This window comes from Dipodomys ordii, unplaced genomic scaffold (assembly GCF_000151885.1).
Source record: "Dipodomys ordii isolate 6190 unplaced genomic scaffold, Dord_2.0 Scaffold11, whole genome shotgun sequence".
In the NCBI taxonomy this organism is placed as follows: domain Eukaryota; kingdom Metazoa; phylum Chordata; class Mammalia; order Rodentia; family Heteromyidae; genus Dipodomys; species Dipodomys ordii.
The window spans coordinates 11501146-11526384 of record NW_012267227.1 but is presented as its reverse complement, the minus strand read 5'-3'; the positions used below and the strand labels follow the sequence as shown (position 1 = coordinate 11526384).

General features: G+C 46.8%; 3 protein-coding genes across 3 annotated transcripts in view; 1 reads left to right on the top strand and 2 right to left on the bottom strand.

Annotated features, from left to right (window-relative positions):
• Positions 1 to 4565, top strand: part of Usp8 (ubiquitin specific peptidase 8) — a 54429-nt gene extending 49864 nt beyond the window's left edge. The window contains exons 14-17 of the mRNA XM_013009959.1: positions 507 to 743; positions 1298 to 1440; positions 3527 to 3659; positions 3774 to 4565. Of these exons, the coding sequence (XP_012865413.1) occupies positions 507 to 743; positions 1298 to 1440; positions 3527 to 3659; positions 3774 to 3959 (699 nt within the window). The 3' untranslated portion in view covers positions 3960 to 4565. The remainder of the gene's footprint in view (positions 1 to 506; positions 744 to 1297; positions 1441 to 3526; positions 3660 to 3773) is intronic.
• An 881-nt stretch (positions 4566 to 5446) lies between these two features.
• Positions 5447 to 19175, bottom strand: Usp50 (ubiquitin specific peptidase 50). Its single transcript, XM_013009958.1, has 6 exons — positions 19123 to 19175; positions 17057 to 17242; positions 16391 to 16586; positions 14958 to 15100; positions 11716 to 11848; positions 5447 to 5638 (listed from the first exon to the last, which is right to left on the bottom strand). The coding sequence occupies exons 1-6, from the start codon at positions 19173 to 19175 to the stop codon at positions 5447 to 5449; spliced, it is 903 nt and encodes a 300-aa protein (XP_012865412.1).
• A 4326-nt stretch (positions 19176 to 23501) lies between these two features.
• The window catches only part of Trpm7 (transient receptor potential cation channel, subfamily M, member 7), a 98434-nt gene continuing 96696 nt past the window's right edge, over positions 23502 to 25239 (bottom strand). The window contains exon 40 of the mRNA XM_013010113.1: positions 23502 to 25027. Within this exon, the coding sequence (XP_012865567.1) occupies positions 24897 to 25027 (131 nt within the window). The 3' untranslated portion in view covers positions 23502 to 24896. The remainder of the gene's footprint in view (positions 25028 to 25239) is intronic.

Sequence of the window (25239 nt, the reverse complement as noted above, 5' to 3'; positions counted from 1 at the left end):
TCGAGGTCTCTCCTGCCCGGGCTGGCTTTGAACCGAGATCCTCAGATCTCAGCCTCCAGAGTAGCTAGGATTACAGGCGTGAGCCACCAGCGCCCGGCAACATCTGGCTTTTTCTGTTTATGTGGTACTGAGGAATCAAACCCAGGGTTTTATGCATGCTAGGCAAGCACTCTGGCACTAAGCGATATTCCCGGCCCCTAGTTATCATTCTTAACACTGAACATACGTACAAATGTCAAGTGCACACGGGGCAGTGATGGTGCGCCCCTGTAATCCCAGTGCTTGGGAGGCTAGCACAGTCATTCAAAGCCATAAAAAACGAGCTGGGCAAGTGGCGCTGTGGCTCAAGTGGTAGCACGCTAGCCTCAAGCTGAAGATCTCAGGGACAGCGCCCAGGCCCAGAGTTCAAGCCCCATGACCGACAAAAATAAATACATACGTACATAAATATTGCCGCCTTTTAGGTATTAACATAGCATTTTAAATCTTATTTCTATTATTTCTAGGCTGACAATCGGAAGAGGTATAAAGAAGAAAATAACGATCATCTTGATGACTTCAAAGCTGCAGAACATGCGTGGCAGAAACACAAGCAGCTCAACGAGTCCATTATCGTTACGCTTTTTCAGGGTCAGTTCAAGTCCACAGTACAGTGCCTCACCTGCCACAAGAAGTCGAGGACGTTTGAGGCCTTTATGTATCTGTCTCTACCGCTCGCATCCACGAGTAAATGTACATTACAGGTGAGTTTAAGACGGAGAAAAAGTAACTTAGATAAAAATGCTATTTATTCCAAGTACCAGTAGCTCACACCTGTAATCCCAGCTACTCAGGAGGCTTAGATCTAAGGATCATGGTTCAAAGCCAGCCAGGGCAGGAAAATTTGTGAAGCTCTTATCTCCAGTTATCCACCAAAAAGCCAAAAGTCGAGCTGTAGCTTTAGTTGGTGGAGCATAACCATTGAGCAAAAAAGCTCAAGGTCTGGGTGCTCGCCCAGACCCCCAATTCCAGTCGCTGTTCTATGCTGACTTTAACTTAGTCTATGTTTTGTGTTTGCGCTTTAGCTGGGGATGGCAGTGGGTGGTTTGGGCACACAGGGTGTGGTTGCGGTAACTTAGCTTCCTCCAGGGCCCAGGCTCTCCCCACTCCAGCTCTCTTCTGCCTTGGGCACGGTGCTCTGTCACTGGGTGAGGCTCCATGCGCCCTGCAGCCTGCAGCTGGCTTCTTCTGCTAGGCGCCGCTCCCTGAGACAGGGTGGAGGCTGAATTGCCCACGTCTGCTACGTGTTTTTCCCCAGGATTGCCTTAGGTTATTTTCCAAAGAAGAAAAACTCACCGACAACAACCGATTTTACTGCAGTCACTGCAGAGCCCGGAGGGACTCCCTGAAGAAGATTGAAATCTGGAAGCTGCCGCCGGTGCTTTTAGTGCATCTGAAACGGTAAGGGCGCGCACCGCGCAGGAGCACAAGTCTTGTGGTACTGCAGCTACCATGACACCACGAGCCACGGGCAGGGAGGCGATCAGAGCAGGAAAGAAAGAAGGCAGAGGGAGAGCAGAGGGACGCTGCCAGTGTCTCAACTCACTCCTTCAGAGATAGAAAAGCTTTATGTAATCACATCCGGTGACATGCATAAAGTGCTGGGCAATATAACCTTCTAATACAGATAAAGTTTAACATTCAAGCCATGCCTATAATCCTAGCTACTCAGGAGACCGAGATCTGAGGATTGTGATTCAAAGCCAGCCCGGGCAAGAAAGTCCATGAGACTCTTATCTCCAATTAACCACTAGAAAACTGGAAGTGGCGCTGTGGCTCAAGTGATAGAGCGCTCGCTTTGAGCTGAAGAGCACAGGGACAGCGCCCAGGCCCAGAGTTCAAGCCCCACAACCGACCAAAAAAAAACAAATTAACAATACTGGCTACTCAGGAATCTCAGATCTATGGATCACGGTTCAAAGCCAGCTCAGGCAGGAAGGTGTGAGACCCATATCTCCAGTTAACCAGCAAGAACCTGGAAGTGGAGCTGTAGCTCAGGTGGTAGATTGCTAGCCTTGAACAAACATGCTAAGTGACAGCACCAAAGCCCTGAGTTCAATCCCCAGGACTGCCATGGGAAAAAAAAAGCAACACATGATTTTGAAATGTAATTTTTATTTATTATTATTATTATTTGGGGGGGGGGCTGGTCATGGGGCCTGAACTCTGGGCCTGCGCGCTGTCCCTCAGCTCTTCAGCTCAAGGCTAACACTCTACCACTTGAGCCACAGCACCACTTCCAGCTTTTTTCTTTTTTCTTATGTGGTGCTGAGGAATCGAACCCAGGGCCTCAGGCATGCAAGGCAAGCACTCTACCACTGAGCCACCTTCCCAGCCCCAGGAGATTCTTATTGCTTGTATTACTTTCAGTATTGACAGTTAGTTCAATGTCTTTTGTGCATGTTTTGTAACAAAAGGTATAGCCATTCTATAGCTGAATACATATTAATTATTAAATATTGTCCTTGGCTGTATCCAAAAACCCTATGTGGGCGGGAGCCGGGCGGAGCTCCATGGTAGAATGTGCGAAGGCCTCATGTGCGAAGGGTCGCAGAGCTGGAAGAAAAAAATGTTGCTCATTTTGAAATAACCGTGTTCCATGACATTATTTTGGTGTTTAAAGGATGCAAGGAGCCGGGCGCTCAGGCCTGTAATCCTAGCTACTCAGGAGGCTGAGATCTGAGGATCATGGTTCAAAGCCAGCTTGCAGGAAAGTCCATGAGACTCTTATCTCCAATTAACCACCAGAAAACTGGAAGTGGCGCTGTGGCTCAAGTGGTAGAGCGCTCGCCTTGAGCTGAAGAGCTGAGGGTCAGCACCCAGGCCCAGAGTTCAAGCCCCACAACCGACAAAAACATTAAAAATTTAAAAAAATAAAAGATGCAAGAACAATGCGGCACTTTGTCCAAGGAGCTTGGGGCTCCAGTCTCCCCAAGTCCAGCCTCCCAGGCCTTGTGCAGTCAGAGTGATGGGTGCCGTCTCCCACTCGCCATTTGAACTTGGGCCTTTACCTTTGTTAGGAAAGCGGTCTACTTGCACTGTTCCCCAGTTCTCTTTGCTTTAGTTTGGGATCTCGTACTTTTGCCCAGGCTGGCCTTGAACCTTGATCTACCTACTACCAACCTCCACCTACCTTCTGAGTGACTGGGATTACAGAGAGACCATGTTTGCCCAGGGTCTGTTTTCCAGGGCTGATTTAATACAATCCTCTTGCCTCTCCCTACCCTGTGGTTGGGATTGCACACACATGCCACCATGCTGGACCAAGTACTACTGTTAATGAGTTTTGCCTTTGTAGCAGATGTGTCCAACAGTCCTAGCTGACCCAGGGATCCGGGAGCAGGGTGTAGAGCTGCTGTGCTGTTTGGTATGAGGTACATGGTTTGCTGCCCGCAGCCTTGGTCTCCTCTGTACAATAGAAGCGGACCCTGTGTGTACCGGGTCCTTTCCAGCATTCTCACCGTGTGCCGTGACGTTCGTTCCACAGCTTCTCCTATGATGGTAGATGGAAGCAGAAACTGCAGACGTCCGTGGACTTCCCGTTGGAAAACCTGGACTTGTCACAGTACGTCATTGGTCCAAAGAACAGCTTGAAGAAGTACAACTTGTTTTCTGTCTCCGTAAGTATGTCCTGACTCGAACCAGTGGCTCTTAGAGAAAGCATGCGTTGCACACGCTTGCTGGCGTCGTAAGTGGCCAGTGCGTGTTCACTGCTCTTGTGTCTTGCTGGGCAGAATCACTACGGCGGCCTGGACGGCGGCCATTACACGGCCTACTGCAAGAATGCGGCGCGGCAGCGGTGGTTCAAGTTCGATGACCACGAAGTTTCAGACATCTCCGTGGGCGCGGTGAGATCCTCAGCCGCCTACATCCTCTTCTACACTTCGCTGGGCCCGCGGGCCGCCGACATGGCCACATAGGAGGGAGAGCTTCGCGCTGATTGCGTGCCGGCCCTTGGCAGCCGCTGCTCACTCGCTCCCATGGCGGCGGTGGCGCGCAGCGGCTCCGGGCGCGAGTTCGAGAACAGTGGGCGCCATTCCTTCAGGTCAGTGTAAGGACGACACCAAGCAGGTGTCACAGCAACTTTCGTAGTCTGCTCCAAAGGTCAAATAACGAAGTAGCTACGCGTTACCCTTCCCCCGGCCTGAAGCCATCGCCACCCTCACCCTCCTTTTCACTGATACGGCCTTCCCCTGCCCCGCCTGGTGTATGAATACTCTAGAAGATTAAAGCAGATAGGAATGTACGTGTACAGATTATTGCACACTTGCACAGCAACCCGATGTACATATTTAACGTGTCCTTTTGTGAAGCCTAGCACTCAGGACGCTTTTGTTTTCCTTCCGGCCCAGGCTGAGTAACTGCAGCGCTTTCCTAGGGCAATGACAGGGCAGAGCTATTTTTCCGTTGGCTTTAGGCTGTATTTGTGCACTAAATCTTTATTCTACAAACATGGAAACTTTCTTTAATTTTTTAAAATGGGAATTTCATTTACATCTACATTAAAATCTTAATGAAAAATTAACTTAAAACTGTTTAAGTGTCCTGTCTTTAATGCTGTATCTTGACAGCCCTCTGTGGATTTTCCACGCTGTGGTTCAAGTGGTAGAGCGCTAGCGTTGAGCTGAAGAGCTGAGGGACAGCGCCCAGACCCACAGTTCAGGCCCCACAACCCAGGGGATGGGGGCGGGGAGGGGAGGTGCATTAGGGACTGCGCCAGAACAGTGTTGTATATTGAAGGAGGAAAAAGGTTAGCGCTTACCTCAGCAACTCAGTTGCTACACATGAAGTCAGCTTTGCAATTTCATACAAGAATGAGGTGAACGTGCTGAGAGGCGTTACCTGTAAAATACTCAGGGCCAAGCAGCAAGCATGGCGCTTAGTGAATGCTCAGGGAGAAGATGGATGCACAGGTTTCAAAATGTAAAGTTGGAAACACTCCACATCTTCTAACTAAGCAGAAGCGCTCAGGTACTCGGCCCAACACTGTCACAAACACTGGTTTGGGTCTACGCGAGCTTTCTTTTCCCTCTGTGAGGATTAAACTCTGAGCCATAGAGCAGCCCTGCCCAGCCCTGGGCATAGCCTCCCAGCTGGGAACTAAATTATTGAGCCCCATGAAGAATCTTGGGAAAGTAACTGAGATGTGTTATAATCGAAATCCGCCTTTAATTAAAAAACAACAACAATGCTGGAAGGCAGGCAGTGGACCTCCATAGGCAACCTGCAGGCCGCCGTGTGCAAAACAGCAGCGTCTCTCCCCGCAGTGGGCCCACAGAGGGAGGCTCACCGAGGGAGGCTCACAGAAGACTCGGGAATACAGGCCAGGCTCAGAAGTTGTGTGAAGAGTTTAATGAGGGAGCAGAACTTCCTGATTGCACGTTGTGCAGTTTTCAAGACACTTTTCCTAGCACTTACACTTCTGTATGGGGATAGAAAAGGGCTGGCAACTGTAGAACAGGAGGTAGGCGGTGGCGGTTTGCACAGAAGTATCTGGAATCTCACTGACTCGCGTGTCATCAAAGCTATACCAGGCTTGGGTTACTGAGTTCTTGCAGAAAGCCGTGTAGTGCCCACCATCCAGATCGCCAAAGTGGTTCTAGGGAGGAAGGGGGCCCCTTAGTGCTCACATTGCCAACGCTGGAGGAACTGCCTCGTGGGCCCCTCGCCTAAACTGAAGCTGCTCGTGCCGCCTGCCTGCACCGCTGCTCCGCCAGCTACTGACAACGCTAGAGGAAATTCGGGGTAAGATAACTTCGTTTTCCCAAATGAACGCAAGAGTTGAGTTCACAGGATAGGCTAAGAAATGGAAAAGACGTGCGTCCATATGGCCGCCGCAGTTAGAGGAAAACGTGCATGGGCTGCTGCCTTGTGACCTGCATGGTGAAGAAGATGGGGAAAGAGGAGACTGGCACTGCTGCGAGAGAGTGGCTGTATTACAGACTTCTGGGCAATAAGGATCAGTTTTGTTTTAAACTCAGGAGCGGGGGGAATGCTGCAACATGGCTTGTTCAGTGATCAGAGTTGGCATGCTCTTAAATTTCTCCCCATTGAAAAGGTCTTAGAAATCAAAAATCTAAGAAACGCCATCTTAGCCTCTTGTTAGAAGCTCACAGAAGATGAGGACTTTGAGAACTCTCGAGGCTACAGAGGACAGTGTTTGGATTGCAAATATACCATGAGTTGTTGGGCTCCAGGAAGTTCATGCTTCCCCTAGATAACTGGGGTCCTGCTTGCTCCTTACTGTTCCCCAGTCAAACTCAGGGCCTGGCTTCTTTTTGCTCAAGGCTAGCACTCTACCCCTTGAGCCACAGCACCACTTCTGGCGTTTTCTGTTCATGAGGTACCAGGGCTTCCTGCATGCTGGACAAGCACCCTACCACTAAAGCACATTCGCAGCCCTCTCCTTTGTTTATGTGTAACACTTTAGTTAGATGTAAGTACTCTCATGCAGTTTGCTCTGCCCATGTAGACACTTTTGTTAAGGCTTGGTCTTCACTCCAAACATGGTGGTTTTTGTCTTTAAAAGCTGTGTGCTAGCTCTGTTCTGGGCTGTAGGTCTTTGAGACGGGAATCTGCCTGCAGTGCTACCAGCCTCCTAATAAAGACTCCTGATTTGGCTTCTCAACATGTGGCTTCTCTGTTTTCTTGAAACTGAAGTCCTGGATTTGCCATACAACAGCCATAGCTTTTAGTTTTTAGGGAAATTATTAAAGAACTAAAAATGCTTAACTTTCATAAATACTGAATAAAAATTAAATTTGTTAATAAAGCAAAAACAAAGGGAAATGACTAGAGAAAGTAGGTTAACATAAGGACAAAATACAAAAACCAATCTAACTTTATTACTAGTTGGAATTTGGGGAAGTTATGGAAATACATGTAGGTTCTAAAAACTCACATAACAAAACAGCCTGCTCAACACTTGACAGTGTAGCTGAATACAGAATCAGCCGTTTCTGTATATAAAAGATGAACAGGCTGAGAAAGAAAGCAGAAAAACTAGCCGGGCACTGGGTGCACACACCTGTAATCCTAGCTACTTAGGAGCCTGAGAGCAGAGGATCGAGGTTCAAGGCCAGTCCAGGCAGGAAACTCCGGGAGACTCATCTCCAATAAACCACCAGAAAACTGGAAGTGGTGCTGTGGCTTTGAGCTGAAGAGCTTAAGGACAGCGCCCAGGCCCGAGAGTGCAAGCCCCACAACCCACCCACCCCCCAAAAAAAAAAAAATCCGAATGTCAGCACAGGCAGAAACAGAAAAACCAATCCTGAAATTTATACAGAAGCGTAAAAGATCCCTTACAGCAACAACAACAATTCTCAACAGAAAGCACTGCTAGCCCGGCGCGCCCGGGATGACGCCTGCAATCCTCACTACTCAGGAGGCTGAGATCTGAGGATCCAGGTTCAAAGCCAGCCTGGGCAGGAAAGTCCGTGAGACTCTTATCCCCAATAAACCATTAGAAAACGAAGTGGCGCTGTGGCTCAAGCGGTAGAGCGCTCGCCTTGAGCTGAAGAGCTCAGGGACAGCGTCCAAGCCCGGAGTTCAAGCCCCACGACCGACAAAAAAAAACAAAGCAATACTAGCAGTGTAACAATACTGGATTCCAACTTATACCATGGAGCCATAATGCAAGATACGAGGGGCTCAGTGGTAAAACACTTGCCTTGCATGCACGAGGCCCTGGATTTGATTCCTCAGCACCACATAAACAGAAAGAGCCAGAAATGACCCTGAGTGCTAGCCTTGAGCTGAAGAGCAGAGGGACAGTGCCCAGGCTCAGAGTTCAGGCCCCACAATCAAAAAAAGCAGATACGAAGTCCAGTAGAAAACAATGAAAGAGCCGGGCGCTGGTGGCTCACGCCTGTAATCCTAGCTACTCAGGAGGCTGAGATCTGAGGATCGTGGTTCAAAGCCAGCCCGGGCAGGAAAGACCGTGAGACTCCGATGTCCAATAAACCACCAGAAAACCGGAAATGGCGCTGTAGCTCAAATGGTAGAGCGCTCGCCTTGAGCTGAAGAGCTGAGGGACAGCGCCCAAGCAATGAAAGATCCAGAAATAACACAGCTACAGCCTCTAGATGTGTGAGAAGAAATGAGATTTAAGTCCTATGCTGGAGGGGCTGAGAGAAAACACCTAGGCTTTGAGATACAACGCTGCAACTTGTCTGTGTACCAGATGGAATCACTAGAAAGAGGTTCCTGTTTTGGGACAAAAAGGAGCCAAAAGCACATGTCAGAGAAAAGACCACCTCTATAATAAATGGTGCTGGGAAATGGGATATGCCCATGAAGAAGATGGAAATTAGATCCTTATCTGTCACTGTACAGAAACCAAATGGATCCAAGACTTCAAAGGGAAGACACAGAAGTATGACACTACTATGGGAAAGTAAAGATAAAAGCACAAGGAATTATTTTAAGAGCAAGAAATGATAAAAGGCCACGCACTGGTGGCTCACACCTACAGTTCTAGCTACTCAGATCTGAGGAATCACTGTTCAAAACAACCCCAGGCAGACAAATGCAGTTTGAGACTCTTCTGTCCAATTAAACAACAAAAAGTCAGGAGTGGAGATGTGGCTCAAGTGGTAGAGCACCAGCCCTGAGTAGAAAAAGCAAAGCATGAAGGTAAGGCCCCGAGTGGTTTAGTGGGAGAGTGCTTGCCTAGCATGCATGAAGCCTTGAGTTCAATTCCTCAGTACCACATATACAGAAGTAGCGCTGTGGCTCAAGTGGTAGAGCGCTAAAAAGAAGCTTAACAGTGCCGAAGCACTGAGTTCAGTCCCCAGGACTGGGGAGGGAGGGAAGGAAGGGAAGGGAGGGTGGGAAAAGAAGGAAGGAAGGAGAGAGGGAGGGTAAGTCATTCACTGTACCAGGACCTTTTTATACCTTCAATCATTATACCTTGATCGTTACAGTTAGTTTACATTCTCTTTAGATTATTCTGACCAAACAAAAACAACCATCAGAACTTATTCATACAATAGATCAAATGGACTCTAAATATTTATAAAATATTTACAGGGTATCTATTCTTTTTATCAGCACAGGCGGAAACAGTGTAGGGCAGAGGACATGTTAGAACTCAATGCATACTTAACAAATCCAAAAACAAATTATATCCTGGGGCCAGTTGCTCACATCTATAATCCTAGCTACTCAGGAGGCTAAGATCTGAGGACTGAGTTTGAAGCCAGCCTAGGCAGTCTATGAGATTATTTCCAATTAACCACCAAAAAAGGCTCATGTGCTAACCTAGAGGGAAAAAGCTCCGGAACAATACCCAGTCCCTGAGTTCAAATCCTAGGTCTGGGCTGAGATGATGGCTCAGTGGTAGAGTGGTGGTGGAAGTGGTGCTGTAGCTCAAGTGGTAGAGCAACTCGCCTTGAGCTGAAGAGCTGAGGGACAGCGCCCAGGCCCCGAGTTCAAGCCCCATGACCAAAAAAAAAAAAAAATCCTAGGCCTGACATACACAAAAAAATACGTGTGTGTGTGTGTGTGTGTGTGTGTGTGTAAAACATCCAACAAGATTAAGTTGATTTTTTTTTTTTTTGGTTGGTCGTGGGGCTTGAACTCGGCCTGGGCGCTGTCCCTCAGCTCTTCAGCTCAAGACGAGTGCTCTACCTCTTGAGCCACAGCACCACTTGCAGTTTTCTAGTGGTTTATTGGAGATCAGAGTCTCATGGACTTTGCTGCCTGAGCTGGCTTTGAACCATGATCCTCAGATCTCAGCCTCCTGAGTAGCTAGGATTACAGGCGTGAGCCACCAGCGCCCAGCAATTAAGTTGATTTTTATCCCAGGATGGCTCAGCCTATGCAAATCAGTCAATGTAAGAGAGCAACAAATATAATCAAAGATAAAATTCATAGTCATCTCAATAGATATAAAAATAATTAATTATCCTCAAGTAGTTGCACAAAAGGATTTCAAGTCAACTAATCCTCAAATCTCAGCCTCCTGAGTAGCTAGGATTACAGGCAGGAGCCATTGGCAGAAAAAGCCTTTTAGCTAATAAACCCAAAATTCAAAGGACTTTTACCACCAAAACTACCGTCAGCAAAAAGGAAGGCATCAGAATACCATCCTTACAATATACAACAGAGCCACAGTAAGCAAAATGGCATGGGAACAGCAGAGCAGAAAACCAGACACATAGACCAATGGACCCGATTCCTGATAAAGATTCCAAAACATGCACTGGGGGAAAAGCCAGTCTCATCATCAAATGGTGCTGAGAAAAACTGACTATCCATCCATTCACACTGGATCCCTACCTCTCACCCTGCATGTATATCAACTGAAAACAGACCAAAGACCTTAGTGTGTCACATCAAACTCTGAAACTAGAAGAAAAAGAGCAAACATTTAAAGATGCTGGTCCAGGCAATGATTTCCTGGATAGGACTCCAAAAACCATAGGACAAAATGGACAAACAGGATTACGTCAAAAAACTTCCGCATAGCAAAGGAAGCCATCTACACACTGAAGAATGGAAGACAGGCCCCGCAGTGTTCATCCAACAGGGGGCTAATGTCCAGAATATGTAAAGAACTATTTTTTTTTTGGTCAGTTGTGGGACTTGAACTCTGGGCCTGGGCACTGTCCCTCAGCTCTTCAGCTCAAGGCTAGTACTCTACCACTTGAGCCACTTCCATTTTTCTGGTGACTTATTGGAGGTAAAACTCTCACAGACTTTCCTGCCCGGGCTGGCTTTGAACCCCAATCCTCAGATCTCAGCCTCCTGAGTAGCTAGGATGACAGGCATGAGCCACCAGCACCTGGCTAAAGAACTATTTGTTAGACAAGTAAAAATAAAAAAATATAATGCCAGGCACCAGTGGCTCACGCTTGTGGTCTTAGCTGCTCAGGGGGTGGGTGCAGGAGGTTTGATGCCAGCCTCAATTCTGCTCCATGCTTGCTGGGCTCCTGGCTGAGCCCAGGTGACCATGGAGCAAAAAGGGGACCCCTAGAGTTGTACTAGGCCTGCCCCCACACAGCCTCTGGGGCTTGATGCTGTTGGGTACTGAGTACTTCTGGGTCTGAACTATGGCATGGTAGGTTTTTTGGGGTGCCAGTATTAGGACTTGAACTCAGGGCCTGGGTTCTATCCCTGAGCCTTTTTTTTTTTCTCAAGGCTAGCACTCTACCACTTGAGCCATTAGCTCCACCTCTGGCTTTTGAGTAGTTAATTGGAGATAAGAATCTCATGGTCAGCTGGGCACCAGTGGCTCACACCTGTACTCCTAGCTACTCAGGGGGCTGAGATCTGAGGATCTCAATTCAAAGCCAGCCAGGAAAGGAAAATTGTGAGACTCTTACCTCTAATTAACCTCCAGAAAACCAGAAGTGGCGCTGTGGCTCAAGTGGTAGAGTGCTCACCTTGAGCTGAAGAGCTCAGGGACAGTGCCCAGGCCCAGAGTTCAAGCCCCAGGACTGACAAAAATAATAATAATTATAATCTCATGGTCTTTTCTGCCTCACACCTCAACCTTCAGATTTCAGCTTCCTGAGTAGCTAGGATTACAGGTGTGAGTCACTGGCACCTGCCTATCCATTTGGTTTTTAAAAAGGGAAGCCAGGGAAAGCATGAATGAGCCGAGGATTTGGGAGATGATTCCAGGGTTTTCTTTAAAATGCATACATTTTGCTATTTTGGGAGCTCACTCACCACCACAGCACAGAGGTTGTATTTGGGATGTTTCCGGAAAATTGGACAAATGTAAGGAGTGAGGTCCAGGTTAGTCAGCGGGTAATGGATGTCTGTCCTCAGTTTTCTTTTTGTTGTACCTTGGATGTCAAACCTGCAAAAATAACAAATGCATGATATCTGACGCAAGCTTCACATGAATGAAATGTACACACATTGCAAAGCCTGAGCATAGTTAGAAACACTTTTTTTCTTTTTCTAGGTTGGTCGCAGGGCTTGAAATCCAGGCCTGAGGGGTTGGGAAGGTGGCTCAGTTGTAGAGCGCTTGCCTTGCACGCATGAGGCCCTGGGTTCGATTCCTCAGCACCACATAAGCAAAAAGAAAAAAAAAGCCAGAAGTGGTGCTGTGGCTCAAGTGGTAGAGCACTACCCTTGAGCTGAAGAGCTGAGGGACAGCACCCAGACCCAGAGTTCAGGCCTCACGACTGGACCCCCCCCAAAAAAAAAAAAAAAAAAAAAAAAAAAGAAATGTACTCATAAAAAAAAAAAAAAATCCAGGCCTGGGAACTTAGTGCTCTATCACTTTGAGCGCCACTTCCAGTTTTCTGGTGGTTTATTGGAGATCAGAGTCTCAAGAACTTTTCTGCCTGGGCTGGCTTTGAACTGTGATCCTCAGATCTCAGCCTCCTGAGTAGCTAGGATTAAAAGTGTGAGCCACCAGCACTGGGCTAGAAACAATTTCTTGGAAGATTATCTGGAACAGGCCTGCCATAAACTACTTCTTGGCGGGTGCCTTTGGCTCATGCCTGTAATCCAAGCTACAGGGGATGGCTGAGATCTGAGGATCAAAGTTCAGAGCTATCTCACACAGAAAAGTCTGTGAGACTCTTCTATTGGTTATCCAACAAAAATCTGAAAGTGGCTCAAGTGGTAGAGCACCAACCTTGAGCAAAAAAGCCAAGCAAGAGTATGAAGCTCTGAGTTCAGTCCCCAGTACTGGCACAAAATCATTTACTCCTCTCATATCAAAATCCACAGGCCTCACTGAAGCTAGGCCTGGAATGGGAGTCACGGGAGGCCAGCTAACCTCAACGAGACTGAATAAGGAAAACACGGAGGACACAGGGCAAACGAATCCCATCAGCTGATGGCCGCAGAGGAGGCCTGGACAGTGGCGGACTGACCAGATGGCTGCTCTGTCTCTCATCTTCCTCACACACATGCTGTTGGCGTTCACACAATTGTTAAGTAAGTTTTGTTAAAAACCTTTCACATTTTCCACTGTTAGTACATCAGAAGACCTCACATCTAGGCTTTAATCAGAATTACTTTTTTTAAAAAATTGTGCCCATTTTGGAAAAAAAAAAATGGATTCGGGTCTCAGGCAGGAAAGTTAGGTAAATGAATCCAGTCTTTGCCCAAAAGTAAAAAACTGTTTGACCAAAAAAAAAAAAAAGAGAGAAACCCATATATTGGTGTCTTCCCAAGACAATTTATATCCAAACTATTTGTTTTTAAAGCTAGAAATGAATGCCTACCGTTTACCAGAAAACTTTACACTCATAAAAAGAAATACCCAATAATCAAAAGGAAGGATTTTCTAATGCATTTACACACACAGCTAATCTCAAAAAAATATATATGCTTAAGCAAAGGAAGCTGAACTCAAAAGGCTATGCCTGGTATGGCATGGAACATTCTAGAAAAGGAAAACCCAGCCCGATAGAAATCAGGTGAACCATTTCCAGGGTTTTAGGATGGGCAGGTGATGGTAAAGAATCACAAGAGAACTTTGTTGGCGATGCTAGCAATGCTGTTTGCTGTAATGGTTCCAGGACAGACTAAAACAAAACAATAGCAACAAAGCCAGGCACCAGTGGCTCACGCCTGTAATCCTAGACACTCAGGAGGCTGAGATCTGAGGATCGCAGTTCAAAGCCAGCCCGGGCAGGAAAGTCCATGAGACTCTTATCTCCAATTAGCCACCAGAAAACCAGAAGTGGCGCTGTGGCTCAAATGGTAGAGCGCTAGCTTTGAGCTGAGGGACAGCGCCCAGGCCCAGAGTTTAAGCCCCATGACCGACAAAACAGCAAAAAGAACGGGGTCTCCCTAAAGGGTTTCCCATTGGCCTATCTGAATGCCAAAAGCAACCTAGGGAAGCTTGTCTTTCTGTAATCCCACAGACCAACTGAAAAACCAACTCTTCTAAAATCCGTACCAGCCAGTACTCGTCAGTACTCAGGTCAAGCTGTTTTTCCCAACACACACACACACACACACACACACACACACATACACACACACTTACCAGGCCAGGGTGGGAGACCCTCAACCTGACCAGAGGCCACAGTGTGGACCAGTCTTGGAGTTAAAGAAAAAAAATCTCAGGGAGACCTAGTTCCAGGGCCCCTCTCTCTGGAGCTCTTCCCCAGATCTTAATGAAGTCAGCTTCTTCAGGAAGAACCAATTAAGCAGACCCTGCCTGCCCCGGGACGGCGGGGGGGGGGGGGGGGGGGGGTGGGAGGGGTAATACTTGCCATACTGCCCCCTGCCGGTGAGCAAAAGCTGACATGGCTCACACCTGTAATCCTAGCTACTCAGGAGGCTGAGATCTGGGGATCAAGGTTTGAAACCAGCCTGGGCAAGAAAGTCCACCAGACTCATCTCCCAAAAAGTGGAGCTGTGGCTCAAGAGGTAGAGTGCTAGTCTTGAGTGGAAAAGGCTCAGGGAGAGCGCCCAGGCCCTGAGTTCAAGCCCTATGACGAAAAAAACCCCAAAACCAAAATCCAGTACTAGCCAGTTGCTGGTGACTCCCATCTATAATCCTAGCTACTCAGGAGGCTGAGATCTGAGGATCACGGTTCAAAGCCAGCCCCGCTGCAAAGTGCCCAAGAGTCTCATTTCCAATTAATCACTCAAAAACTACAAGTGAAGGTATGGTTCAAAGCAAAAAAAGCTCAGGAATTGCGCCCAGGCCCTGAGTTCAAGGCCCACAACTGACAAATACCCCAGTACTGCTAAAAAGAATAATAAATTCATAATACAGTGTACCCAATCACAGTAGGTGGTAGGATTTGTTTGTGTATATTTAGTTAGTGTGGGGGTCGCAGCCAGGACTCCTGGCATGCGCCACGCCACGCGTGTTGTACCACGAGTTCCACTCACAGGCGCAGAAGTTTACACAGGTGAATTGTTGACATGCAAACTGCATCTCAGTCAAACTGTGCTGAAATATTTATCCAGCAGATGTCAAAGTCCCTTACCTTTTTAGATGAAAAATAATTATTTTGGGTGCTTTGGAAATACTGGCCCTCACCGCTGTTTCTTGCTTGGTTTCACAAAAAGAGCAATGAATTTGGTTGTTCCAGGTCAGTGTGTCTTGCTGGAAGAAACACTGGAGACAGTCCTGGGGAGGGAGGGGGGAGCGTTTGATGACCAAGCTGGACCAGCTACAAACTGGGCTGCTTATTATAGTAGAACTTCGGGAGGAAAAAGTCCTGGGCACCGCCCCGCCCCGGAGCTCTTTTGCTGGAGGCTGCCGCTCTACCACTGTGAGCCACAGCACTACCTCTGGTTTTCTGGTGGTTAATTGGAGATAAGAGCTCACAGATTTTCCTGCCTGGGCTGGTTTCAAACCTCAATCCTCAGATCTCAGCCTCCTGAGTAGTTAGGATTACAGGCTTGAGCCACAGGTACCTGGCTTCATAGTAACTTTTTTTTTTTTTTGGTAGGTCGTGGGGCTTGAACTCTGGGCCTGGGCGCTGTCCCTCAGCTCTTCAGCTCAAGGCGCTTGAGCCACAGCGCCACTTCCAGTTTTCTACTGGTTTATTGGAGATAAGAGTCTCACGGACTTTCCTGCCTGAGCTGGCTTTGAACCTCGATCCTCAGATCTCAGCCTCTTGACGAGCGAGGATTACAGGCGTGAGCCACCAGCGTCCTACTTAATCAAAATTTTAATCCAATAAAGAACTCAAGGTAGCTGGTGGCTCACGCCTGTAATCCTAGCTACTCGGGAGACTGAGATCTGAGGATCGAAGTTTGAAGCCAACCTGGGCAGCAGTCTATGAAACTCATCTCCAATTTAATATCAGAAAACTGGAAGTGGTTCTCCTGGGGCTTGAACTCAGCCTGGCCGCTGTCGCTGAGCCTCTTGGTGCTCAACGCTAGCGATCTACCACTTGGGCCACAGCGCCATTTCTCACCTTTTCTGGAGTAGTTTATTGGAGATAAGAGTGTCACAGGGACTTTTCTGTTCTTTTCTGCCGGGGCTGGCTTCAAACTGCAGTCCTCAGATACCAATCTCCCGAGTAGCCAGGATTTCAGGTGTGAGTCACCAGGGTCTGCTGAAGAATCCATTTTTGATTTTTTTTTTTTTAAAGGAGGATTCTAGGCTGGGCACTAATGGCTCACACCTGTAATCCTAACTACTCAGGAGACTGAGATCTGAGGATCACGGTTCAAAGCCAGCCCAGGCAGGAAAGTCTGTGAGACTCTGTGAGACTCTTATCTCCAATTAACCACTAAAAAGCCAGAAATGGAGCCGTGGCGCAAGTGAAAAAGTTAAGGGATAAGTGCACACACACACACACACACACACACACACACACACACACACACACACACACACACACACACACACACACCTGAAAAGATAATGATCTCTCTATCTCAGCATGAAGAGCTGAATTGTCTTTACCTTCTTCAGAGCCTCATGAAGTTCATTGAGCACATAGATCAGGAATTCCTGGGCATCTTGTTGCGTCTTCTTCATAAATGTGGGGTAGAGGTTGCCAAGAGCGGACCGGAATATCTCTGGGGAGACACAATCTGAGTCTCCGAGCCACATGTCTGTCATCAGGTAGGCGAAAGCTGTGGCCACCTCGCTGCAGTCCCTTGGGAGAGACAGTGTGCCAGTGTCCCACCTCCGCCTCTCCCCAGGGTGGGCCCGGACGCCCGGCCTCCTTGTTTAGCACCCTTCCCATGCGTGATCTGGAGTAGCCAGCAGCAGCCTCTGTGGGTTCAGTGTGTGTGTGTGTGTGTGTGTCTGTGTCTGTCTGTCTGTCCTTTCCCTTCCCTCTCACTGGGGGGCCCTGGGGCTGAGACTACAAGGAGGTGCCTGCCTGCCTTCTTCATTTTTTAGTTTTTGGCCAGTCGTGGGATTTGAACTCTGGGCCTGGGCGCTGTCCCTGTGCTCTTCAGCTCAAGGCGAGCGCTCTACCACTTGAGCCACAGCACCGCTTCCCATTTTCTGGTGGTTAATTGCAGATAGGAGTCTCCCGGCCTTTCCTGCCCGGGCTGGCTTTGAACCGCGATCCTCAGATGCCAGCCGTGTGTGTAGCGAGGATGATGGGCCCCTTCTTACTTTTGAAGGGCGGTGATGTACTTTCCTGAGAGGAAGTACTCCACCAGCGGGGAGATGCTGCAGAGACATTGCAGGATGGCGTTCATGTAGCACGTGTTGCCCAGGTTCCGCAGGCCCGTCACCCCCTGCAGGTGGACGGGGGGCTCCTTCGCTTCCGTCACCGCCACCGGGTCCAAGTGGTCTGTGCTGGTACCAGAGACCGAGAGAGAAAGCACAATACACACACACACACACACACACACACACACACACACGACAACAACCCTCCCTCAAGCTCCTGAAATAGAAAGAGATCTTGTTTGCTTTTTATTTTCTTTTTTGGGGGTGGGGTGAGGAAGGAAGTCCTGGGGCTTGAACTCAGGGCCTGTGCACACTGTTCCCTGAGCTTCTTTTGCTCTAGGCTAGCGCTCTACCACTTTCTGAACCACAGCACCACTTCCAGCTTTTTTCTGCTTATGTGGTGCTGAGGAATGGAACCCAGGGCTTCATGCATGCAAGGCAAGCACTCTACCACTGAGCCACCTTCCCAGCCCACTCTGATCTATAAAGTCTCTAAAACAAGGAGCTGGGGTTGTACCTCACTGGTCTAGAGCACACGCTTAGCACGTGTGAGGTCCTGGGTTCTTCGCAGGGTCCCCCTGAGAAGGAAGAGGCTACACGTAGCCTCAGGGGGTTATTGAACGGGTTCCCCGGGGGGTTTCACACAAGGTACTTGCCACAGATTATGTAGCCAGTCAATGGTAGACTTCATCTTTTGGTGGAACTGAGATTTGAACTCAGGGCTCTGCCACTGATCCATGCTTCCAGTCCTCCTGGACTTCCTATTTGGGGTTTCCTATGATAGCTGAGATGACAGGCATGTGCCACCACACGGGGCTGCTTCCCTCCAGATGCAGTCTCACTGACTTGTCTGCCTGGGCTGGCCTCAAACTGCAATCCTTCTAGTCAGCCTCCCAAGGATTTAAAATGTTGGGCACGAGCCACCAGCACCCGGCTAAACACTTGTTTCTGTAATGACGTGTCTAGGATATTGTTCCCCCACTTCCTCCCCATCTAGGATCTTCTTAGCAGGTAGCAACACAGTAAGGACCTCGGGGGGTGAAGGAGGGGTCAGACCTGCACAGGGGAGAGAGGACCCGGGGTACTCTGCGGGCCGCCTTCCCCACAGAGCGCGTTCTTTCTCCTCTGCCCTGTCGTACCAGGCAGCCCAGCGGATTTGTCCTTGAAGCTGCCTTTCCATGGAGTACTTTGAAAACAGAGTCAGCTTCCTCGGCTCAGTCCCTGTACTCAGCCACATCCACCGGGAAAGTGCTCCGGGATAACAAGCCTGGCTCCTAGCCTTTTTACCTCTCTGTGTCACAGAGGCCCTGGGATGTCATTTTTTCGGAAGTACTTTTTTTTTGGGGGGGGGGTCCGGTTATGGGGCCTGAGCTCTGGGCCTGGGCGCTGTCCCTCAGCTCTTCAGCTCAAGGCTAGCGCTCTACCACTTGAGCCACAGCGCCACTTCCGGCTTTTTTCTTTTTGCTTATATGGTGCTGAGGAATTGAACCCAGGGCCTCAGGCAGCATGCAAGGCAAGCGCTCTACCACTGAGCCACCTTCCCAGCCCCTTCGGAAGTACTTTGAGGATCTATTGCCTGGATATTCATCATCTTCCATTTCTCTCTCTTTTTAAATTTTGGGGTGTGTGGAGGGTATCCCCTGATTTTTTGGAATCTGTCTTTTCTCTTCCTCTCTCTGAACTTTATCTAGAAAGTTGTCCTCACCAGTTGTTATGAGCCCATGGTCAGGCCTGTAATCCCAGCTACTGAGTAGCCTGCCATCTCGCGGATCAAGGTTCAAGGACAGAAGGGGAAAGTCCATGAGACTGCCTTCATTTAAGCAGCAAAAAATAAAAGGTCTGGCTAGAGGTGTGGCTCAAGTGGTAGAGGGCCAGCGGGGAGCTGGAAAGCTGAGAGTAAAAGACCTTGAGTTCAAGCCCTGGTACAAGCATGGAAAAATAAACAGATAGGTAGGTAGATTGAGAGGTAGATAGAAAACAAAAGTTATGATAAGACATTGGCTCACAGGACATAATAAATTCCGAAGTCATCTGCTGGGAAAATCCGGTTAGAAGTCATGTTAGTGGAACAGACTTTCACTTCCATTCAGGAGGTACATTGATGCCTTTTAACTTCATTTCTTCAAGGCTGTTATGCTGGCTCTTTGTTTTTAAAACAATATATATGCCCTTCCCCCTGTTCTCTAACGACAGCCTAATTTTCAGATGGCTCCTACACCATTCTAACTTGGAGTTTTTCATGCATCATAGTCTTTCCCAAGATTCCAGTGTGTTGCCAGGAGATAGGGATGCTTGTTTGAATTTTCTTGCTTGGCCTGAGGCTCCCACTTTTGGCTTTTCGGTGGTTAATTGGAAATAAGAGTCTGTTACAGACTCTCCTGGCCTGTATGTCTTTGAACCACCATCCTCAGATCTCAGCCTCCTGAGTAGCTACAATTACAGGCATGAGCCACTGGTGCCTGGCTTTGTATCAGGAAGGACTAAGACTGGAAACATTCCAGATTAGAAAGAAACTAGAGAAAACGAATTCAATGACCAATCCTGGATTGAATCCAGAGGGAAAAAAGTTGTAAAAGGTCGTTACAGCTGGGAGAAAAGTCATTTTTTCTATCAAAATTTCTTAAAAGTTCCTCTTTTGCGTGGGTGGCTGGTCTCTTGTTGATTGTTCTGCTAAGACAATGTCCACACGTAAATAGGAAAAGAGGAACTGCTTTGGGATAAGGATTTTTGAAATGTAAGGTTTTTGTCTTTATTGTTCTAAGACGGAATTAAGACATAGGCAGATGGCTCCAAATATAGGGGAGACATGGTGTGGGTATGTTTTGAGTTCTTGAGTCCAGTTACTCTTATTTTTAAAGTCTTTTAATGATCACCTTATGTAAATATATCTTACCCTCTTCAAACTAGCCAATTATGATCAGACTATGAACCTGAGCTCAACCAATTGAGCAGAGGGGCGGGGCCTGTTGCTTTAGGGATAAACAGGATGCAGCCCGCCTGCTCTGCTTGTTTGCTATTTGCTTTTTTTTGGGGGGTCCGGTCATGGGGCCTGAACTCTGGGCCTGGGCACTGTCCCTCAGCTCTTCAGCTCAAGGCTAGCGCTCTACCACTTGAGCCACAGTGCCACTTCCGGCTTTTTTCTTTTTGCTTATGTGGTGCTGAGGAATCGAACCCAGGGCCTCAGGCATGCAAGGCAAGCGCTCTACCACTAAGCCACCTTCCCAGCCCCTTGTTTGCTATTTGCACCATTCACCTTGCTGAGACAATTCTTTTCTTGTTTATCACTCTAGGGGTTCTTGGAGAGCATATTTATAACATTGGGACTAATGGAATTTAACTCTATTAATACAGGTTATGAGTTTTACATCAGATTTGAATTTGATCTTATGAATCGGATGACTCTACTAGCTTTCTCAGGAAATGGGTTTTTTTTAGGTGCATGCACATTAGTTTTAAGAATATATGCTATAAACAGCCTCTTTTGGTGATATTTGAGTTTGAACTCAGGGCCTTGAGCTTGGCGGCTGCTTTACCACTTAAGCAGCCTCCCAGCCCTTTTCGGATTTTAGTTATTTTTTTTTTATTTTTTGGGTCCGGTCATGGGGCCTGAACTCTGGGCCTGGGTGCTGTCCCTCAGCTCTTCAGCTCAAGACTAGTGCTCTACTGCTTGAGCTACAGCACCACTTCCGGCTTTTTTCTTTTTGCTTATGTGGTGCTGAGGAATCGAACCCAGGGCCTCTGGCATGCAAGGCATGCGCTCTACCACTGAGCCACTTTCCCAGCCCCGGATTTTAGTTATTTTTAAGATAGGCTCTTGCATATTTGCCAGAGTCAGTCTGGACCTTGGTCATCTTATTTATGTCTCCTGCCTAGCTGGGCCAACAGACAGGTAACACCAAGCCCAGCTTACTGATTGAAATGGAGTCTTGTCAAATCCTCTCAAACTCCTACTGTGAGTAACTAGGCATGAGCCACCAAGCCTGGCCTGTGTGTGTGTGTGTGTGTATACACACATACATATATACATATACATATATGTGTGTATATATAATATATATATGTATATATGTACATACACAATGTTTTGTTTTTTGGTCAGTTGTGGGGCTTGAACTTTGGGCCTGGATGCTGTCCCTCAGCTCTTCAGCTCAAGGCTAGCCCTTTACCACTTGAGCCACAGCGCCACTTCTGGCTTCTTCCGCTTATACAGTGCTGAGGAATCCAATCCAGGGCCTCACGCATGCAAAGCAAGCGCACTACCATTGAGCCACCTTCCCAGCCTTACACAATCTGTTTTCTAATGACTCAGGAAACATAACAGACAAGAAAAAGGCAAGGAAGGGGAGGTGACGGGAGTAAATGCTGTCCAATGTCACCAAATGGTGAATCCGTGATGGATTTCCTGCAGCTCCTTGTACTGCTCTTGCCAATCTCTCTAAGCTTGAAGTTATTTCAAACTTAAAATCAGTGTGGTAGATCTATTTACGATGGACTCTTCTCCAAGATATACTACTGGTGAATCAAAAAGAGCAAGCGGCAGTATGAACTGCCACTGTACTCCACTGGCTACACACACACACACACACACACACTACATAAAGCCATTGAGAGGAACTTTCTTTGAGCCAGGTGTGGGGGTGTGTCTGGATAATTAGCCCCTACATGTAATGTTGACAGATTTTTCTTCCTTATTCTGCCACCCTTTAAAACTTTTTCACATCATTTTGGGTGGATGCTGGGGTTTGAACCCACAACTCTGGCATGAAGTCAAACAGTATGGCTAGGTATATGTGATGGCAGTTGCATATTAATGATCTATTCTTCAAATTTTAGTCCATTTGTAGTCATTTTCATGAATATTTTTTTGTCAGTCCTGGGGCTTGAACTCTGGGCCTGGGCACTGTCCCTGAGCTCTTCAGCTCAAGGTGAGCACTCTCCACTTGACCACAGCACCACTTCTGGTTTTCTGAGTGGTTTATTGGAGATAAGTCTCATGGACTTTCCTGCCCAGCTGGCTTTGAGGCTCAATCCTCAGATCTCAGCCTCCTGAGTAGCTAGGATTACAGGCGTGAGCCATCAGCACCTGGCTAGATTTACCTTTTTTCAAGATTTTCATATGTAGGCTTGTAAGTAAGATGATCTATATTCTTGTTACTACAAATTACCATAAAAAATTTAAGTTGGGTGCTGGTGGCTCACGCCTGTAATCCTAGCTACTCAGGAGGTTGAGATCTGAGGATCGTGGTTCAAAGCCGGTGCAGGCAGAAAAGTCTGTGAGACTATCTCCAATTAACCACCAGAAAACAGGAAGTGGTGCTGTGGCTCAAGTGGTAGAGCGCTCGCCTTGAGCTGAAGAGCTGAGGGACAGCGCCCAGGCCCAGAGTTCAGGCCCCACGACTGACCAAAAAGAAAAAAAAAAAACAAAATCTAGGAAGACAGTTTTATTCTCTTCAGAATGATGAGGGTGAGAAGAAAATGAAAAGAGATGAGGCAAATGTCACTTTTCAACTACAGAGAAACAGTGAATGTGGGCAATCTAAAGAAGGATGGTGAGTGCGGATTACAGGGAAACAGTTCCATACTAACAAGGCAGTTCATGGGAACGGGTCTGTTTCTGCACTGTAAGCAGGAAAAGGCATGCGAATGGCGTAGGCCATTCTGTCAGGTGTTCATACAGCACAAGACTTAGGGGCACAGGTGAGGCTGGTGTGCAGGGCCTTCAGGGGCTGTGGTTCTCATGTGGCCACAGAGTCTCGCTAGCACTTTGATTTTCTAGTCAGTAAAATAGATTGTAACATCCACTTTGTAGGACTGTTATAAAGCCTACATATATGTGTAAAATATGTAAGAGAAGTGGCTTGTAAAACTATCATAAAAATCAAATATCCAGACAGGCGCCAGTAGCTCACGCCTGTAATCCTAGCTACTCAGGAGGCTGAGATCTGAGGATCACATGCTGGTTCAAAGCCAGCCCCGGCAACAAAGTCCATTAGACTCTTATCTCCAGTTAACCGCCAGAAAACCAGAAGTGGTGCTCTGACTCAAGTGGTAGAGCGCTAGCCTTGAGCTGAAGAGCTGAGGCACAGCGCCCAGGCTCAGAGTTCAGGCCCCATGACCCGACCAATCCCCTCCCCCCAAAAATAAAAAAAATAATAAAAAAATTCAAACATCCACAATTCCTTTCCTGGCCAAGAGATTAAAAATAAAAGTAGAAAAAAAAGTACATATTGTACAAGATAGTGTGAAAAGGCATAGGTCTATCAATGGCTTATTTTAAAAAATGGCACTCTGAAAAATAAACAACACTCTGAAGATACCACATAATTCTTCAGGACAAGTAAACTCACTAAACATCTGTAAACAAGAATAAATTTATTTAATTTCTTTTAAAGATTTAATGATATACAAAATGTATATAGTATAATATCTTTAAGTAATACACTTTTCTCTCCCCCCCATCAATATGAAACACTATTTAAACAGCTTATCTCTGCTTGCCTTGTTGTATCTATGAGATACACTACGGAATACAAATAAGCTTTACACTGCTCCCTTCAAAATAAAAATTAAAATTAGTACCTAGGAAATAAAAAGAAAAAAAAACAGGAAAAAAATCAAAAGCATAAACCAGTAGATAAGCTTTTCTTGTAGTTGGATATGCAAAATATCTGGGCAGTTAAGTTACATCTTATTGGCATAAAGTGGCGTTGCAATTTCCCGACATCACGTAATAAAGCAACTCAACTGATTCTTGAATAAGTACCACAAGTGACATTCATGTTCAGATGTTTGGACACAATGGAAAGTTCTTAGGTTCTGATTGGATGTATTGGTCAGTAACAATTTTGGAGAAGTGTGTAACTTCTGGGTTGTCACTGCAGACACAGACAGGAAAAAAGTACTTCAACTTTCTCACAGGTATCTTCTCTGACAGGGGTTCAGTTCCTTTTGTCATGGCTTTCTTCTGCTACACAGTGACTTGATAATGTGTTTTTTAAAAAAATGCAACCCAAATAATTTTTACACAATTTGAGCACTAGTTAAAAAAAAAAAAAAAAAGCAAAAACAAAACAAAAAACTAACGAAAAACCCCAAACAGGTCTATTTTTCAATATGGAGTCTAGGCCTGATTCTTAAATATAATCCCTCTTTTAAAAAGTCTTTATGAGGCTCTGGGTTTGATCCCCAGTACCACAGGACGAAATGAAAAACAAAAACAAAACCAAATATGGTCTTTAGCTCAGGCTTTGTAATTTCCCCTGTGAACCTAGAATTCTAAGAGTCATCTCCTCTCCTGTGGCCAGCAAGCATCTAGATGAGAAACTGTGACATCATTGTTGAACTGAGGAAGACTTCCAACTGCCATTTAACCCAATGGCTGAGTGATTTCATTTCTCTAACTGAATGGTAGTAAACCAGCTGCCGATTAAATGTGCATGGACGCCTAACTTTGGTTAATGGTATTGCACCCTATGAGAATCACCCTCTCATCGGAACAAAGTCAAATGAAGACCCTGGCTACAAAGAGCCCTTCCACAAGTTATGAACACTAATTTCCCATTACCTTCAAACTTTCTCAGCTGCCAGCTTATCCTATACGGACGGAGTTTGTAACTGACAATTTCAATTTGGTCAAATATTGACCTCTAAATGATGCTAGGGCCAGTGAATTAATTTGCATACACCTTTCTAAAAGTGTTACCAAACATTTTCCTCCTGAAGAAAAAGAGACACAGGAACATTTTTGTGAGGTGTAGGCAAAACCAATGATTGAGCAACATTATAACATCAGACGAACAGAATTAGTTGATTCGGATTCTTTGGTGGAATTTCCAGGCTGAAGATTCAAATCTGAGGACTCATCCTGAGGAAATAGAATTTTATCAGGTGTGTAGTCGTTCCTCTTCAGATCTACATTAACCATTCCCATCCAGAAAAGAAAAGAAAGAAAAGTCAGTTTTTACAAATGGAAAATTAAGAACATTTTCAAAGTAAGTTTTCCTTTAAACATGTTAGACTTGCTTTCCAAAAAAAGTTACATATTTAAAAGTTACAAATTTAGCCGGGTGCTGGTGGCTCACGCCTGTAATCCTAGCTACTCAGGAGGCTGAGATCTGAGGATC